The sequence below is a fragment of the Chlamydotis macqueenii genome, chromosome 20 (assembly GCF_036417535.1).
Source record: "Chlamydotis macqueenii isolate bChlMac1 chromosome 20, bChlMac1.mat, whole genome shotgun sequence".
NCBI lineage: Eukaryota > Metazoa > Chordata > Aves > Otidiformes > Otididae > Chlamydotis > Chlamydotis macqueenii.
The window spans coordinates 7,497,228-7,516,078 of NC_141575.1; the positions used below are offsets into that span (position 1 = coordinate 7,497,228).

The window sequence follows — 18,851 nt, forward strand, 5'->3', positions numbered from 1 at the left end:
GGAGAGGAAGCTCATTTTATCAACATAATTTTGGTGGGGTCTGGGCCCTGTATGAGTAGAGGAGGAGGTGCTTTGCTCTAAATTACATTGCTGCTACTGATCCAAAGTGGGATTTTTGTGGAATTAGCTTTCCAGCGCTCTCTCTGTGTATACTTGGGGTGGCCAGTACAGCACTGCTGCTAGCAGGACTGTTGGAGATGCCTTCTTGGGAGTTTTCTGACTGCTTTAAAGCCAGCTTGTGTTTACATACAGGGACACAATATCTGTAAGCCTGGGCCATGGTGTTCAGCTTGTCATTTGAATTGATTGGTGTGATAAATGTGTTCTACCCAAAATGACATTGTGAGTTTTTAATGAGAAATACCTGACAGAAACTGATGGCAATTTTATCATAGAGTTGGTTTTCATTCCAAACTCTAATATAAGGCAGTGGCTGAAAAATACTAAAAACAGGTATGAAAATCCAGAGTCACTGCACTGTTGCTAATGTTCAGCATCTTTGAAAGCCAAGCTCTGTGGTGCCTTTAAAACTTTTCCCGAGAAGGTAGCCAGGCTTTTGTGAGGATGCTTTGGTACCACCTTTGCAAGCACACCGGACCAGGCACACTTTCCTACACTTTACTCTCTTCTTGCTCTCCTTCCAACATTTCCCCCATAGGACAATTGATTAATATGCAATATTACTCACAGTGGAAGCAGGCAATAAATACATACATGCTTTCCTTTTACTCAATATCCCTAATATTGACATTAGATTCATTATGTTTTACATCATCCCCGTGATCCATTTCTCTTATTTAAATGGAGACTACCTGCAAATGGCAGTTTGCTTTCAGAAATAATTTACAGTGATGGAAAGGTGTGTAAAAAGCATCCATTTCATTCATGAAGTATTTACACTGCTGGAATAGCATACTGTTCTCGTGAAATAACCACACTGAAACACTTCCAGCTCTTTTACAGCTTCATAAAGATTCTGGCAAGGGCATCCATTAATGCAGTGGAAGTATATTTTCTTTATAAACTGTCTTATGCCTTCCATCTGTCTTCTTGTTGCCTTAGTGCATCTGCCAATGCATGGAGGAGAAATTTGGAAAAGAGAGGAAAAGCAACTACCTGTTAGAAGGCTCCTTTTTGTTACTCTGTTCTTTCAGTGCTTTCTGTTGCTCTCCGTTTTGAAGATCTCTTTCATGTGATCAGATATGCATATTCTCTCCTCTAGTAATAATGCTACTTTTTTTTCCTGATAGATGGGCTTTTTCTGACTTTCAGTGTAAAAAAAGTCCCAAAGTGAAGCTGAAGCAGATCTTTAGCTTTGGGACGTAGTAATTCAAACCAATCTTTTACTTTTAACTTAATATCCTTAGGTTTTTTCCTTTAAAAAACAAAACTAAGTTGTAACATACTTAATTGTTGATGAGAGCCTATTAAATTCATGTGACATCGAGTTGTTTGCTCAAAGTTAATTAATAGAATTATTATTGTCTGATAAATATATGGATGTATATACACACATCTGCCCACTATTTTTGCCGTGCTATTTTTAATATTTAGATTCTCTGAGTATTTAAGTGCCTCAAGGCTTCTAGTGTTCTATAAATGACTCAAGTGCTGGTAATGACTACGTCGTTACTGTAGAGCTGAGGTTTGCAGTGCGAGTAGAACTAAAATAATTGCTTCAATCATTTCAAATGTTAGGCTTCAAAATAAAACCAAAGGTTTAATTTTGAGTTTCCTAGGTTTCAAATGTTACTAATGGCAGTTAACACTAAAAGGGATTTTTTTTTGTTTTGGTTTGTTTTTTTTTAACCCATAAGTAACTAATGTCTCTACTCAGACATATCTTCAGCTTTCGTGTGCCATTACTTTACCTGGGAATGAACGTTTCCTTCCTCTTTGCTGTGATTTTCAGTAGTGCCTGTCTTTCTGTTCCTGTTTCCTTTGAAACCTTCAAGGTACACTTCCCCAGCACTCACTTTTTCAGCACAAACCGTAATGAAAACTCAAGTGTATTGCAATTGTAGGCCCTGATGCTCCACTTTACTCTGGTTAGATGGACCTTTGCATCTATGGAGAGCGTAATTGATGTCAGCAGGGCTCTGCACAGAAGTAGTAGTCTCAGTAGTGGGTCAAATTGCAGGATTGTGGCCTTATTACCACTGGCTCTACATTATCCCTTATTATGTAAGATAACTAATAGTTATATTCTAAAGCCTTTCAGTAGAACTCTGATAGCATAACTTTTCAAATAGGATGAAGCTGGATGATAGGCAATAAATTAAATTAGAATCAAGATGAGACCATCAAGCCTTGCCACTTCAAGTTGAATTGCTTTGTTAAAATCTGAAAGGAAAAAGCCTTTTGAGTTCACATAGCTACCTCAACTCTTTAACATATAGATAGTAAAATGCCATTAGTGCCAGGCTTCTAGAGCCTTTGAGTCTTTCAGTAACGACAAGAGGTGCGTATCATGGCGCACTACATCCCAGTTAGGTAGTGGGTAAAAGCTTCAATTGGGATTACAATAAAATGAGATTACTCAGCGGAAGTGCGGCACATCAAATTGAATTGAACTGCCAGAGCTGAAAGGCATCTTCCTCATACATTCAACTAATTTTTTTGCCAGCTGGTTATTTCTCTATTATCCAAATAGTTGACACTCGTGTAGTTATCTCAGGCTTTAAAGTGTAGGAGATACTGGGATAACCAATCAACTGAAAAATACTTTCAATAGCAGTGTTAATTCTGGTGGGCCCTGAAGTGTTTTACTGACTATAAGCAGGTTATAAAGGGCAATAACAATTACTTGACTTGCACTTCAGAGGCAGCCACCTTGAGAGGGGAATGTGGCACTTTTCAGACTGTACTGTAACGTGACGCGTCGCAGTGGGACCAGTAGCGTAAATACAGAACATGATGAGGATTAGCTAGGCTGGAATTTATATTCATATGATTAGCGCAACAAGATGCTCAGAGTAGGGTTCCTCACGTTTAAGTTTCTAAAAGTTAGACATCTAAATCTATACCGATTACCCAGAGCTTCTCCTTATTCAGAGGACAGGGCATCTCATCTGCAGAGAGGTGGGCAGAGGGTACATTGGGATGAATCGATCTCTGGAGGTGCCTGTTTCTCCCCTTGACTATTGATGCTTGATCAACACTAGCTCAGTTATCTAAATTTCAGATCCACAAATTGAAGAGGGGTGAATCTTCACCCCTGTTGTCATAAATGGGTTCTCAGTTTGTAATCAGAGGCTAAGACAGTGACTCCAGGCTTATGCTCTAGACTGGCACCGTAACAAATCTGTTACCAGACTGTTGACGTTACTTTCTGCATTAACCACTGTGGATTAGTTGGTGGAATCTAATGGTCCTCTGCAATGCTGTTATTAAATACAACGGAGTGTGAACAGAGCAAGACTGAAATATTTGGTAAACCTTCCAACCGTTTGCATTATTTTAAAAGAATAGCAATGTCACAAACTGCTCCTGCATTTTGTCCTGTTGGAATGTTAGCTGATAGGTAAAGACTGCCAGGGATAATTTTGCAATTGTGGTAATGGTTGCCCAGTCGTGAGAGGTACTTGTGATGCAGGGCTCTGGATTACTTGGCATTAACCTGAACTGCCTTTTAGTCTGTAGGGATAACCTTCAGAATATACAGGGGAGAAATATCTTTCATAACATGTTTTTCTGCAATTTTTTAAATTGTTCTTGTCTGGAAAGTTTAATCTTTAATGACCTAGAGATGACTCATAAATCATCTTTTATGTATATATTTATAGGTTCTGCAAACATTTTTATCCACGGCTCAGAGCAGCATAATTCCCTGACTTCTGAAATACATTTCCTGAGGAAGCAAAATCAAGTTCTGAATGCAATGCTAGCAAAAGGATCCAGAGGTAAAAATGCAAAATTCTGCTTTACAGGAGTAGACTGCAACTCATTTCAGATCAGAAAACAATAAAATATTAACAGACCATTCTTCCCACCCCTGAAATTCCATACTCAACCGTAAGCATTCAAAGTAGGGTTATCAATGACGAAGGAGTTGCAGTAATGCTCCTTCTTTCTGTTTATTTGTATCATTTTCCATTTTATATTCACTTTTATTTCCCTGTTGATTCCTTTCTTTTTATACATTGTTTTTCCTCTTCCCCCTGTGCCTTTCACTACCATTTTCTTGCTCCTTTTTTCCCCATGCTTCCATTTTGAAGGCCTCTTTAAAAAAAAAAAAAAAAAAAAAAAAAAAGAGCCACAGAATAGCATTATTGCTGAAAATGAAACCATTCAGTACAGAAGAGTTGCAAAGGGAACCAAACTAACTTTCTGAATTCTGCTAGAGGCTTGACTGGAAAAAAAGAGGGATTTCTTGAGGCAAAGAGGAACATGGATGCAACATGGCCTAGAACAATCCTACTGAGGTCTTTTCTTCCTAAAGAGAAGTAAAATCCGTTATTTTGTGAGGACGGGCAAAATTCATGTGCCTGCTTTGGGACCCTGCTGACAGTCGTTGTTGAATACTATCCCTCTGACCAAATTCCAAGAGGTGCTGGGTGCATTTGGTGTATGAGGCTGGGCACAGGTGTTTGTTGAGCCTCTGTGAGTCCTGCAGGTTAAATGTTGCACGTTACAGAAAATGCATCTAGCAAAAGTTGTTAGAAAATTGAAATACTGAAATCCTAAAACTCACAAGAGCAGTTATTTTCTGACAGTCTCTGAAAAAAAGCTGGTTTTGTTAAAAAGCATAGCTTTAGTGGGTTGTGGGTATTGCAAATACCTTGTGTTTCTTCTTGTTTCAGACAAACAAAAGGAAAATGAAAAGTTAAGAGAATCTCTTTCTAAAAAGAATGCAATCATCGAGCATCTTCATGAGGATTATGAATGCATTAAGAAAGAAAATGAAAGGTTGCAAAAACAAATTGGCCAAAAGGAGGATGAAACCAGATATCTGACGTGTCAGATTTACAGCAGTCGTAATGAATTAAACAGGTATTGATTCTGTCCGCATTTAGACATTCATTTAGAGAAGAAAATTGTCAATGTGACAAGCGTGTGTTTAGCCATAGCCGTTAACATTAATGAGGTGCATAGATATATTCCAAAGGCAATTATGGAGGAAAGAGGAATGGATTTTAGATTTTGAAACAAAAGAGAACTTTAACTTTTAACATAGCCATTTATTGGGACTTAACAGGTTGCAAACAGAAATTAATGTAAAGCAACATCAGCTCTCTGAGAATGAGAAGTTGCTGCAGTCACTCCGAACTGAGGTCAAGGTTTATGAAAAGTTGGAAGAAGCAAGAAGGAAGAGGGCAGGTATAAATGCACAATTATTTCTATACTTTTAGCTGTTGCAGCCCTTCCCTTTCTGAATATGATCTTGTCCAAGGACAGTAGGGCCAGGTCACTGTTTGTTTGTTTCTGCTCATGTCTGCTATGCAGAGCGGAAATGATAATTTGATGATAAACGCCGCTTTTTACATAGGAGTGTAACTGCAAGGCTGAGATGTGTAATCTGTTCTGACCAGGCACACCCAAGTCTCCTTTATCTTTTTAGCTAAGTTAAAAACAAATACTGAAGATTCAGTGGCGCAGGCTGGATAAGCTTCATGGGATCTTAGATACTTACTTGTCCTCTAAATACATGCTGCTGCATCCTCAGAGGGAGTGCTTGCTCAGGTAGCTTGTGTGTTCTCTTGTCTGAATGAGGGTAGTGCCTTCCCCTAGGGCTGGGGAGAAGTGCTGGCACTGCTTTCTGATTGAGACTTTTAATAATTTCCTGTCTGCTCTTCTCTCACTGAAGGTGAGGGGTAGGAATGAGACTTACATGACTTCTTCCCATCCTTTTTAAGGAAGCTTTTGGTATGGCTAGGTCAAGCAGCAGAATGCTGTTTATTGCTGCGTACTCGTTACTGGATCCAGCCAATTTCCCATTGCAAGTTCTTATAAAGTTGGGTGTTTTTTTTTTCTTCCTGCTACTTTAAGTAATATGCCCTGCTGTCACTGTATTTTGTACCTACCTGCTGCAGAAGAGCCCTGTTGGCAGAAGGCTTTAAGCCAAAGTTGGCTCAGGGACAGAAGTCAGCCTCCTTGCGGAACTGGTAATGTAATTGGAGAGCAGCAGCACCCTCCTCGTGCAGTTTTCCCCTTCCCACAGTTAGGAGAACAGTTTGGTTTCAGCATGAAAGGATATGTGGAATTGTTTGCGTGCCAACCTCCTTCTATGAAAAGACGAACACAGCCCTTGCTTTTTCCAGGTTTAGATTTGTTCCTCTGGTTGCCAGGTGATCGCTATTTTCTTTTTTCTTCTTTGTTTACAATTAAACTCCCAATTCTACTCCATCCCTCCTCCGCACTCCGAGACTACCCACTCCTTTTTCTTTCCCCAGACTGTGCATTAATGCACTTCAAATTTTGTAAATCCTCTCCGTTCTCTTTTTATTATATTTTTTTTGCTTTTGGCAAAAGACTTATTAGCTTTTATAGAGAAAGTGAAAAATAATTTTCAGCTTTTTAAATCTTTTGAGAGTAGAAGCAATTAAGACATGCTTTTTTGTCAAACCATTATCTTTATGCTGTTTGTAGTTAATTCTAAATATTGAGGATAAAGCTGGCTATAATTTACTTGCTCAGCATTCTGATAATGGCTAATATTATTTTAATTGTTAAAGATGTTAAATGTTTCTTCTGAAATTGTCTCAGATGCCAGATGTGATGCATCAGAAGAATTCCGAAAGGATCCGAATAATCCACTTGACTTACATGAACTATTGACTGAAATACAGAGTTTGCGAGTGCAGCTTGAAAGAAGCACAGAGACAAACAAGTCCTTGCATGAAAAATTAGAGGAGCAGCTTTCAAAGGAAAAGAGAGAGGAAGTGAGATCAGTGTCAGCTGTGAATATCAACTGTCTTTTGAAACAAGAATCCCAGCATTATGCAGGAACGAACGGTACTGTGCCGTACATGCTTTTGTTATATGGTGGAACTTGTGCCTTGTTCTTTAAAGATGCTCTTCAAGCCTTGTACAACATCAACCGCACTTCTGGGAGCTCCCCAGCAGCCTTTCAAATCCCTTTCCTGTTAGGGCTATCGGTGCACGGGGAGCTAGATACACACTGCGCTCTCTGACAGCCCTGTCCCTCCCTTTTCATTCCAGAGAAGCATTTCCAGCCAGTCCCTGGGATGGAGGGATGCTAAGGGTGACTAGGTATTACTCAAGTACGATCAATAAGTGCACTAAATGGTCTTTGTGTAAATCAGTTGTCCCCTTTTTGCCCTTGAGGTATATTTTGCCTTCATTTCAATCACTGTTAAGTGATACTGTTTTAGCAAATCAGGGAAAAGATAGTGTTTACACTCAGGGTTAGGTTATTGTCCCAGTATAGACGTACATGGGATACAGAGGGCAGAGGAATGTTCTTCCTTGCTGCCAAAGCATTCTGCACAGTAACGGCTTTCCATACTTCCAGCATAAAACCTCCTCTCCTAATGCCTGTACAGGTACACGTTGTGTGTACAACATTTATGGGTTGCTACCATTCTCTGTGCACGTTATACCTGAACGCTAAACTACGTGCTCCATATGGGGATGGTTCCTTACGGCCTGTTGTGATCAGGTAGGTGTGGGACTATCGCAGGGAACCTGTAGCACCAGTATCCTCAAATTGCATTTGTTCCTGTTGGGTTTCTAGATAGAATCCTAGATGTTCTTCTGACCTGTGTCAGGTAGAGTAGTTAGGAGCTGGAGAAGCTCGTTATTTCTGTGAGAAAATGGTGACTAGGGTCGTAATAGATTGGTGTGATATTGGACCAGAAAGATTCCTTGGAATGTCAACGGCTGAATTTGTTAGCTTTCTAGATGTACTGTGATTAGTCTTTACTCTTAGGTACTTAGGGAATTTGGAAGGTCTGAAGAGGGGGGATGTAGATATGATCTTAAGTAGGGTAGGGCTGTGGAGTGTTGTACTTTTTGTGGAGTTAATGGGAAGCTTACATTTGTTGACTGAAGTATCTTCATCAGGATGTATTTTAGATTTTCTGACTATGACTTGATTTTGGGAGATATCTAGAAATTTGGATAGATGCTAGAAAGATTAATGTAGGTAAATACTGGAAGATACATGGCGTGGTACTAGAAAATCAGCTGTTTCCCTGCTTCCCGAGTCCAAGTGCAGCATCAGCACAGAAAAAAAGACGAACGGAAGTAGAGTTAAGAAGTTTTTGAATGCATCTACTGATATACTCTTCCTTGTCCTGTTTTGATGTGTAGAAAATCTTTGCAAATGCTCTCCTACCAGCAGAAATGTTTGTGAGCTGCAGAAACATGGATGTTGCATTTTGCTAGCGAAAACAGGTACATCCAAAACTATCTTAAACGTGTGTGTTATCAGTATCCCAGACTTGCTGTTTAAGAGATGTCTAGTCTTAATTAGATCTACATGTAAGGAGAAAAAAATTAAAACTATTTTTCTGTCCCAGATATGCACTCAGCCTCTAAAGACGATTTAGACAGCGCTTCGCACTGCAGCAGCACTTCATCTTCCAGTACGGCGTGTACCCCTCGTCTTGTGCCTGGGCATCGCATGTGGGCAGACAAAAACGGGCGCCACGTTCTTGGCTTGATCGAGGATTATAATGCTCTGCGGAAACAGATTTCAGAAGGGCAACAGGTTTTAGCAGAAATGGAGATTTCTTTAGGAGAGGTCACTGGTACGAAACTGCAGGAGCCTGGAATAAAGGTAAACAATGAAAGCTGTTAGAGGATGGTAAATTTTACCTAGAGGTGCAGAAAAAAACCCAGGTAGAACTCTAAAATGCTTTAGAAAGGGCTTAAACTAGGTATATGTATCAGTAAACCTAAGGATAAAAATAATTAAGGCGATTTTCTTGTACTGAAGGTTTGGGATAAACCCAGGAAATATGAGACAGTTAAAAGAAATTTGATAAACAACTGATAAAGTTCTCCACTAACTTGTGTTCAGCCCTCTAGTAACACCAGGTGTTAACTATACATTAATGATTGATGTATGCTAATGAAGGTTGTTTCATATTAGGGAAGCTTTTTAGTATTTTTCTACTTTCTGGTATCAGCTTAACGCTTTAGCAGTATCAGTAGCTAGTCTAGAAACTTGAATATCTCCTTAATGATCAAATACTGACTTCTAAGACATAGTGCGTCATCCTTTCTGCATCGTGTAGTACCGTGCTTAACTTGGTCAGCCCTGAACTGGTCAGGCTGTTGGGCTGGACGAGCGTTGGGCTAGATGAGGTCACTGCTGACTGAAAATGGTCTAGTCTAGGCTATTCTGTTTGTGACACAGTGGTACCAAGTCATGGTGCTCTTGCTGTACTCTTAAACATAATAATTCTTAAACCAATGAAATGTTTGCCTTCTATTGAATAATGTCAGTCTTCTCCCTCTAGAATCAGGAGAACAAGTAGTGTTTACTTGTGGTAATTTTTTCTTATTCAATATTGTTAACTTCTGGATACAGTTAACGGTAGGATATTTGAGATGGACTGAATAAGACAAATCTAAGTACAAGCTTCAACAAAAGGGGAGGAACAATCTGTACATGTCTGTGGCAGCTAATAATGAACCAAGAAACTTAAACCCCACCAGGAAGGGCTTGGTTCAGGCATTTAAAACAACATGACACTGGTAAAAATAGTGAAACACTGGAAGGGAGGGTGCTCAGAGACACTGTTACTGGAGGCGATTTTAAGACCAGATAATGTGACTGTTTGAAAAATTACATGTAATGCTTTCCTGCCTTGGAGTGGGAATGCAAACTAGGTGACTAATGAAGGTCCTTTTCACCCCTGTGATTTTATGATAAAATAAATGTTGTAAAAAACCACGTTCGCTGCTCTTCAAAAACCAGAAGGTCTTAACTGCATGGATAAATTTGCACTACTTATCTTTCTAGTTTTAATTAGTAAAGCTATTGAAGATGCAGTCTTCAACAATTCTGAAATTCTTTTTGTGGTATCACATGTGTGCTCACACAGTAATGATGTCTGAATGACACTTAAGACTCTCTGAAGTATCATATTTTCAAATGACCTAGTTAAGATACTGATAATGACTGAAAATGTAATCCTGCTGTAAGTTTTTAACTTGTTTTGTTGGTGTAAAGATAAAAGCAGTAAATCTCACAATTTGCAGTTTCCTACCAAGCTTTACATCATTGAAGTTTCAAACTACTTAGCAAATGGGATCTTTTATGTGACAGGAGGATCCTGGTTAGATAACAATGCTAAATAAGGATTCAGATGATATGCTGCATGGGGCAGGAACTGTGAATGCTTCTCTTTCATTACCCTTCCCCCTTCTACATCACCATTGCTTTGGTAATTCATTTGCTCCCCTTGCATTCTTTCTCTCCTTTATTTCACATTTATGCAATTTCTTCAATTTGGTTTTCTCATCTGTCAGCAAAGGAAAACATTTTATGTGTGTCCTGATAGTTATTCTAGCATTAAATGGAACAGTTTAAAGGTCTGCTAAGGAAGAAACATCTATATTGCTTAAATTGATGTCTGTAATCATTTGACTTTCAAATAATGTGACACGAAATGCAAATGGAGAAAGAAGAGAGTTGCCAACTATTACCATGTGGCAGAGCAAATCTAGTAAATATAATCTATTATTAATCACAGTTATTGATTAAGACAAACCCCCTCCCTTCCTGAAATTCTCAGATAATGCATAATTCAGCAGTCTTTGTAAACTAGCAAATTAGCTTTTGTGGCACACAATGCATCATCTTAAATATGAAGTCATACCAACTGGATTTAAACCATTAATTAAGATTACATTTTCACAATGTTTCAAGCATAAAATATAACATATCTCTAATCCTATGATACAGGTACCAGACCAGGCATCACTGCATAGCTTTTCCACAAATACTCACACAGTACAGCAGATTTTAGAAGAGGCTGCGCGTTTACTGAAACTTCTCTGGAGAGTTTCCCTTCCGCTGAAAACTGTACACGGTACTGCCCTTGGCACTCAGGTACTGTAATGTTTCATTTTGGGGTTCGTTGGTTTTTGCTTGTTTTTATTTTTATTTTTTTTTTTTAGCTGTTGTAATGTGTCAAGGAAGATGCACCAGTTAGGAACATGTCATTTGGGAAAATCATTTTAATATCCTGAGCCCAGGATGCCCAGCCTCTGGACACATGGATTTAGTTAGCGCTAATCACTGAAGGCAAAGGCTGAACGTGTGCTGGCTTTCTATCCTGATCATATTGTATCCTGGGGTGTTTATTTACAAAATAGTTTATATTGATGCAATCTGTAACCCTGTTACGTGATATTCAGGAAACCTAGGCAGGTGGCAAACGTTCCACTTCAACAAGAAGACGTTTGGACTCCCTGTTACAGAACCAAATTCAATTTGGTTATGTATGTACTAGTAACAACAGAAACTTCAGCAACTTTGATGTAATCTGGGCTGCACTTACCTTTCACGTTTCTGATGCCTAAGCTGTAAAATAGGATGCTTTTTTAAAAGTGTGACAAAATTGTGAGAGAAGTTTTATAACCTTTTAACTTCAAAGGATTGTACTTCGCACTATGCAAATGAATGGAAGTAAACTGAATGGGGGATGAATTATCTACTGTCGGAATACCACCACTCAGTAATGAAACTGTTTCAAAGTCTGGCTTTAAAATAAATTTTAAGTGTTTTCACTGAGGTTTTTTGTATGTGTTTCTTGAGGGAGGCAGGATATGGCTGGAAAAAAAAAAGGCAACTTTAGGAAAGTAAATATTTGATAGATAACTTTAATAATATTTTTGTTGTTATCTTCTCGCACCCTTAAATGTGTAAAATCACAAGAGCAGCAAGAATGAACTGTGCTGTCTAATACACTTCAGTGATGTTTCAGCTCCCTACTTGGGATGTCTTGTCAAGTGTGTATACTGCCGTTTTTACCGTTCTGTGCACATTACGTATAGACAGCTATACGTTGGCCTGGATTGCAGTATCTGAACATACACAGGGGTCTTCCAGTACATGTGTGGTGCGTCCCATGCTTTACTGTCATCCTGATCTAAACCTTCCTGATTTGGGTCAGTCACTTCTCCAAATCAAACCTCCATGTGTGGGGGTTCTGAGTCCCCAGGACTGCACCTAATTAGAGTCTAATAGAATCTTTTCTAGAGTTTGTTATCCAACATCCTGAGATGTTAAGGATGTTAGACCATTTCTGATGCCTTAAGTGCAGTACATGAAATAATATCTCCTTGAAGCTTGATTACAAAAGTTACTGAGCATTCACTGCCTTCTCTTCAGCCCCACAGGAGTTGTGAGTAATGAGTTCTTCTGAAGAGCTAAGTGCTAGGGGCGAATTCCAGGGGATGCTGTTATTAAGCAAGTGGCACAACAACAATAAAAATATACAAGCTTAAGTTTCCATGAGGATCCAGATCAGTGCTACTGGCAGACTATGTCAGGGCTACTCGTGGTCTTGTTTTAAAAGATACTAACTGTAGCAGTTGGAATTGGTGGTGAAAAGTGAACCTTGAATAATGATACTGTCAAATAATTTTGCAGTGAAATGTCCCAGTCACTAGTACAGTGCCTTTCAGCCCTTTGATAAAGGCAGCATCATCGATTAACACAACACTGGAGAAGGAAGCTGGAAGTTCTGAGCCTGGCAGACAGGATGCTGGCTGATACCATAGCACTGGCCTTCATTATGTTTCCTAGTTGAGGGGGGAAAAAAAAAAAACAAGACAAGAGGAATGTAAGTTTAAAAACAAAAAATAGGTGTTGGCTTTAAGACTTTTCTCAGACTAGCAGAAAAATTAATTGCACTAAAAGGCAGCTAAGAACTGTAGTTGTCTCTTGGCAGATGTCATAGAATCGTTTGTCACTGGGGATGTGAATGTGGAAGGACGGGCACTCGATGTTTCACTCCTTTAAGCTGTTCATACTCTAAGGAAGCTTGAGGGTTCTTCTACAAAAGTATTTAGCAATTAACAGTGTACAAAGTATTTTTATATAGTGTTTTAATATATTACTTTCTTCTCTCAATTTAGGATGAAGGAATGAAAGCAGAAATATTTAGATTACGTAAGAAACTGTCTGAGCAAGAGAAGAAGTTACACAGCACAGTGAAACGCTTGCACTCCACAAACCAGCTGAAGGAAAACATGGAGAAAGTCATCATTGACCAGTGTAAGTGTATGCTTTATTACTGGTTCTTTTCTATTTTTGTAGTCTGTGGCTACCTCTAAAATTGCAGAAACAACAAAATGGATAGAGGCACCTGTTCTTTTGCGGTTGCTCTGACTGGTGTCTCCTTGTGCGCACTCAGTTGTTACTGGTGAACAGTTCATGAGGTCAGACTGTACAGAAGTGAGGGAGCCCCATTCAGATGGAAAGAAGTTGGCCAAATAAAAAAGACTGCATAGAATGACTTGAGAAGCAGTTCATGGTTTTACACAACCCACTGGCAGTGTGTCAGTCCATGCAGCTGCCACTAATTGCACTAATTACTTGAGTTAGTCCGTTTCAGATATTGCTGTCCCACAATCGTTAGGTATCCTACAACAGTCCCTGACGAAGGCAAAGTTACTGTTGCTGTAGACCGTTGTTCTTCTCAAGATTATGATTTTGCCTCAGTCTTGATAAATGTGGAATTAGGCTTTTAGATTTTCTAAGGTGCTTGTCTGTTGTATGTGTTGCACTAGATAGCTGAATACTGCGAAAAGCCAAAGCGGCAGGAAGCGAGATTTGTCAGCACTCTGCACCAGACAGAGAAGTGCAAGAGAAGAGAAGGCTTAGGACAGAGGAAACAAAAGCTTACTATGAGTCTTTATTTAAAGAAAGGTTAGGACATGCTGTGAAATTATATTTTACCCTTAGCAGCTATATCTAGAAAATTACGTGGAAATGTGAAAACAAGTGGGCCATGGGCTGTATTGTAGCTATGTGAATCCAGGTGACTGTGTTAAGAGATCATCTCTTCTACTTCAGAGTTTAATCGCTCATCAGAAGAGATTTGAATGGAGCTAACCTCTTCTCTACCTTCATGCTATGGCATCATGTGTATTGCAGGAGGACGATTTAATTTTCTTCTTAAAAGAAAAATTAAAAAAAAATCTCTTAAGAGAGAGGGACTAAATGACTTATTAGTCTATGCTGGAATGGCACTTGTATTATTAGTAATTCATCTAGACTGTACAGTGTTACACATCATACAAAGTTATCCAAATAGCCACAATGATATAAGTTACTAAAGTCTTTTAAATGCAAGGTAGAGGAATAAATGTTATTTTGCTCCATAGCCTGTAATTTTTTTGTCTAAGGTACATGTATCTTCTGCCTGCAAATTATATTATTTTTAAAAGTGTTTATGGGCTGGTTTTTGGTCACTTCTTTCAGAATTGTTGAGTTAAATGATGTGCAACTTATATTGAACAAAACATAGTTTTGGATTTAGGTTTTAAAGTTAAATAGGTTAGTTTTGGGTTGTCATATAAAAATCAAAGCTATTCTGTTACGTCTGTCCAAATAATATCCCTGGGATAGATGGACTGGTTTTGTTTGGTCGGTTCCTAGTTCCAGTGACATCTCTGGCATACTGGGTAATTTCAGTCGGACTGAGCAGAATATAAATCGGCAGAGATTTTACCCTTATGGCCAAAATGTTATCCCCTGGCAGCCACTCCACCCACCCATACTTTCAAAAAGAAAACAGTACCTCTCCCCCTTATTGTGCTCACTCCTTTTCAGGACATTGAACCTCATCTGAACTAGGTCTTGATAAAATGAAGCCTGCATTTTCTGAAATCTCCTTAATGCAAAGTACTGCTTGGCTAGCAGCAACTCTGCTATTAGCGTCACATCCTCTACATTCTCTTCATGTACTGAATTTAATATTTTTGATTTAGAAAAATCTAGTTTGCAAGGTGAAATGAATTTACTAGCAGAGCTCTTTATGAACAGAGAGCACTCTGCTACACAGAAAGACCTGGATACGATTTTCCGTAAGTTTCATTGATTATGGGAATTATGGATGTCAAGTTACCTTTGCCTTAAAGAGCACTTTCAGAAATGTTTCTAAATTGCAGATGTACACAAATTCCTGACCAGGCATACAACAAAACTGGTGGATCTCATGAAGCTGCTGGATTTTGTTAGGATGCTTACACTTGTGTTTGTTGTTTTTTCCTTTCTCTTTTTGCTGGTGAGAAAGCCAAGGCATTGCAGCAGGTGCCCTTGCCTTCCTTCAGTCTCCAACCATCCTGTTAGTTGGCTGCTCCACTGAGGATATTCAGGTTCCCTCTGTTATTTAGTTGAGCATTCCTAAATATATTTAGAGGCAGAGACTGGAACATTCTTGTGGCTCCGAGTCTTCTGTGTGCTTTCTCTGGCAAGTGAACTCATTCCTTATAAACCTCCTCTGCACATGTAACAATGCAGTGCCAAATTGCAGTAATCGGCCAGGGGTGTAATTATCTCATGACAGCTCTACCCTTGGAGTTGTTGGGTTCTTATTATTGTAATGAAAAATCTTTATTATGGCTAAATTGTTTATTTTTTGAGCCCGGAATGTTAAATTGGTACTTGAGAATGGTATTTTTCAGCAGTTATGGAGCTGACACAGATTAGAGAATCACACATTTAACCTGACAGTTCTAAGTATCAGTTTTGTTTAGAAGCATCCCCTCCTCTGTTCCCAGGTCTTGTGCTGTCCCCACAGGGGCAAACTGGCTCGATGAATAGAGAAAACCCGCAACTCTTCAGAGCAAGCCACTGACATGATTCCCTAAGCACATACAGGTTGCTTTGTCCTTGAACTGCTGGAGGAGATGGCTGGCTGACTTTGCCATCTATCCTTCCCAGCCCACTGTCCCCCATAACCTCTTGATTGCATAGGTTTTTATGTTTTGATCTGGAAAGCAGATTGTGTGAGAGGGAACAGAGACTGGGAGTAGGAAATGGCAGTCTGCAGTCCTGAGCACATCCTTCTGCTCTTCCCTAACACTGCTTGTACAGTGTTCCTCCTTAACCTTGGGTTGTTGCAGCTGGAGGGTTCATACCTCAGCCTGTGCTGAGCAGTGCTCGGGAGGGAGGGGCGGTGCTGGGGTTTGGTGAGTATGGAGGTGAACGGGTCGGGGGCTGGAATATTGCCTGCTCCCTGTCCCTCGTGGAGGTGTGAGTTCATGCATGATTCTAATAGTTGGTCTTAAGACTTGAACACAGAGCATACACAAAGACTGTGCAGTATTCCTTTTCATCTCCTCTCTCTTTCCAGTGGTTTTAACTCATGATGTTTTGAAGAAGGCTAGAGGAAACCTGGAAGTAAGTGAAATGTTTCCTTGTGTTTAATTCTGTGGTATATGCTCACTTGAGATTTGCTGTGATGTGTCAGTAGTATTTGGCAGAATTACACAGATTAGGTTTAGGCTGATTTGCTTTAGGTTTGGTACCTAATCAAGGCTAGGTGACAGTTGTTTAGTATGATAAATATTCTGCAATGGCTGATGTTTAAATTAGAGTGTAATGACTGACCAGGTACGTGGTTAAACCCTCTCCTTTCTGATGCTTTCCCTGGCTTAGATTAATATTCATGTCTGTTTGTGTTGTTTATTTTCAGCAGATCACAGTCCAATAACCTGTCTACTAAGTTCACAAAAAGCTCCCTTATTTAAAGCTTGTGTATGTGTTAATAACTGGTGTGCTTTTTTTTTTTTTTCCCCTCACGTAGCCCAAAGAGGCAAACCTTCTGCAAACAGCCATTTGCTAATGCAGTGTATTAAATTAGTTTGAGTGTTTAAGTAATCACTGCTCAGGTTTGATTTCTCCCAGAAGGTTCAGGCTTTACTCCCAGAAGGATGTAATACACTTCTTGACTCCTGCATCCCATCCTTCTCCTCACACCGCTCTGCTCTAAATGATTGTGCCTTTCCCAGGCTCTCTTTAAATGTTCCTGTAACCTTTTCCGTGGCTCTCTTTGCCCTTACCCTGAGCACTGTGTTCTGCAGCTGCTGGACTGTTGTCTCAGCCCTACCTGAGTTAGAGAGTGATGACATGAAAAAGGCTTTCTGCTTACAGAAGTCTTTCCCCTTTCATTTGAAGATTTGCTGAACATAGAAGCTCCTGTTTGCAGATCCTTTTGCAGCGTCATGGCCCAGGGTTTGGGACAAACTGTGCACGTTTGAAGTACTGCAAATCAGTAACACTTACTGCTTCTCCAACCAGGTCCCAGCAGCTGAGAATCAAAAATCACCTTCCTCTCCCAGCAAAAAAAGGATTCTCTGAAGGAAAAAGACTAATGAAGACTAGTGTTGTGATTGTTAGTTGGTTCTTTATGCCTTACTATTTATTGATGTAAAAATGTTTGTTCATCTCTTTTAGTGGAATCAACCTTTGGGAGAGAAAAAAAAAAAAGGGCAAAAAAAATCTTTTGGTAAATAACTTATTAAATATTTTCTGTAATGTGAAACATGGGGTTTAATATTTATTACAGAAGCAAGGTACTGGAGACATCGAAGAAATATCCAGATTTTTTTAAAGTTGGTTGCTTTGAAATTTTATATTTTTACTTACGTTCTAAAGCTATTTGTTGTTATAGTCAAACATATTCTGAAAGAATCAAGAACATGAACCACCTTCCAGACTGTTTCTCTACTGCTAAAATAATGTAGGTTAAAAACCCCCAAACAACTACCAGTTATCATTGTTTTGTAGCAGTGTGATAAATGTTTGCTATTTTAAAGCATTTTAAACATTTCTGGAACATTCTTCTGGAAGCTGCTTGCTGCTGAGCTTTCTGATTGCCTTCTTAGAAACTTAGATTGATGCCTAGGTCTGAAAATATTACTTAGACCATTAAAATGAAAAATAATCACAAATGTGTTTGTGTTATTTCATTTAAAACAACAGACTTAAGAAACACACACTCTGATATGGCTTCTTTGCTCAATAAGTGCTCTGAGTTCAACTAAAATTAATCCAGCCCGTGTCAGCAGTACCTGAGTAACGGTTTGCCAGTAGCGAGATGTCTGTGTCATATCCTTCCCCGCTCCAAGATCTGCACAGAGAGGACAGAAGGCCATGTGAGGGACACAGCTGAATAGCTTTGAAATCCATTTTTGTGCTGAAAACACTGAAAAATATTTCTTAACTTCAAATAAATCTTACCATGGGCTTTTCTTTCCCACAGAGTGATATTTTGGCAAGGCTAGAGAACACCAGCATAACACACACGTTGTTGCTCTCCCCTTGTGCTCCACTCATCCTGTCCAATGCCGTTTCAGTTTTGCCTTCAGTCTGAGCTTCCCAAGTCCTCGGTTTCACAGCAGAGCCGACTACCTGCAACCTGCTCTCGGTGGCAGAGTAAACTGGAAAATAGTTTAAATCATCCTCTTGTTAGGGTTAAACTAAAGTGAGTGTTGGTTATACAAGTAGATTTTTATAGTGCAATCATGGCTTTAATGAACTTGAACTAAATTTCACACAAAGTGTGATTATTCCCCCTCCCCCAAGCTGACGATGTCCGTATTATATAAGAGCACTTACTTACCCTCATCATCCAAGAAGGTTTAGCACCAGGTCTGGGAAGTGTCCAGAGCGTTGTGATTGTATTGGGTCCTTGGATATTGCACTCCAGAGGATAACCAGCATGTCACAGGCTTTCACAAAGTTGAATTGTGCTGATGGAAGCATGGATGTGGAGAGAGGGAGCTATCAATCACCCCCACCAAGTTGGCAAAGAGCAAGAGGCCGTTCTCACTGGTCCAGTCGTACATGCACAACACAGAGGCTAAGACAAGTCCTTCAAATCAGCTTCCACCAGTTTGATGATATGCAGCTAACTCAC

The 18,851-nt window shown here is 39.5% G+C and overlaps 1 protein-coding gene across 5 annotated transcripts in view; it reads left to right on the forward strand.

Annotated features, from left to right (window-relative positions):
- CDK5RAP2 (CDK5 regulatory subunit associated protein 2) overlaps positions 1 to 17,861 on the forward strand; it is a 78,675-nt gene extending 60,814 nt beyond the window's left edge. For 4 of the 5 annotated variants that reach the window (XM_086763511.1, XM_086763514.1, XM_086763513.1 and 1 more), the window contains 10 exons: positions 3,786 to 3,902; positions 4,803 to 4,992; positions 5,198 to 5,319; positions 6,706 to 6,954; positions 8,275 to 8,358; positions 8,484 to 8,743; positions 10,880 to 11,026; positions 13,060 to 13,198; positions 16,284 to 16,330; positions 17,231 to 17,860. In XM_086763511.1, the coding sequence (XP_086619637.1) occupies positions 3,786 to 3,902; positions 4,803 to 4,992; positions 5,198 to 5,319; positions 6,706 to 6,954; positions 8,275 to 8,358; positions 8,484 to 8,743; positions 10,880 to 11,026; positions 13,060 to 13,198; positions 16,284 to 16,330; positions 17,231 to 17,290 (1,415 nt within the window). In that variant the 3' untranslated portion in view covers positions 17,291 to 17,860. Of the gene's footprint in view, positions 1 to 3,785; positions 3,903 to 4,802; positions 4,993 to 5,197; positions 5,320 to 6,705; positions 6,955 to 8,274; positions 8,359 to 8,483; positions 8,744 to 10,879; positions 11,027 to 13,059; positions 13,199 to 16,283; positions 16,331 to 17,107 lie in introns of all 5 variants that reach the window. The other variant, XM_086763512.1, reaches the window with a different exon arrangement.
- The last annotated feature ends 990 nt before the right edge of the window (positions 17,862 to 18,851 follow it).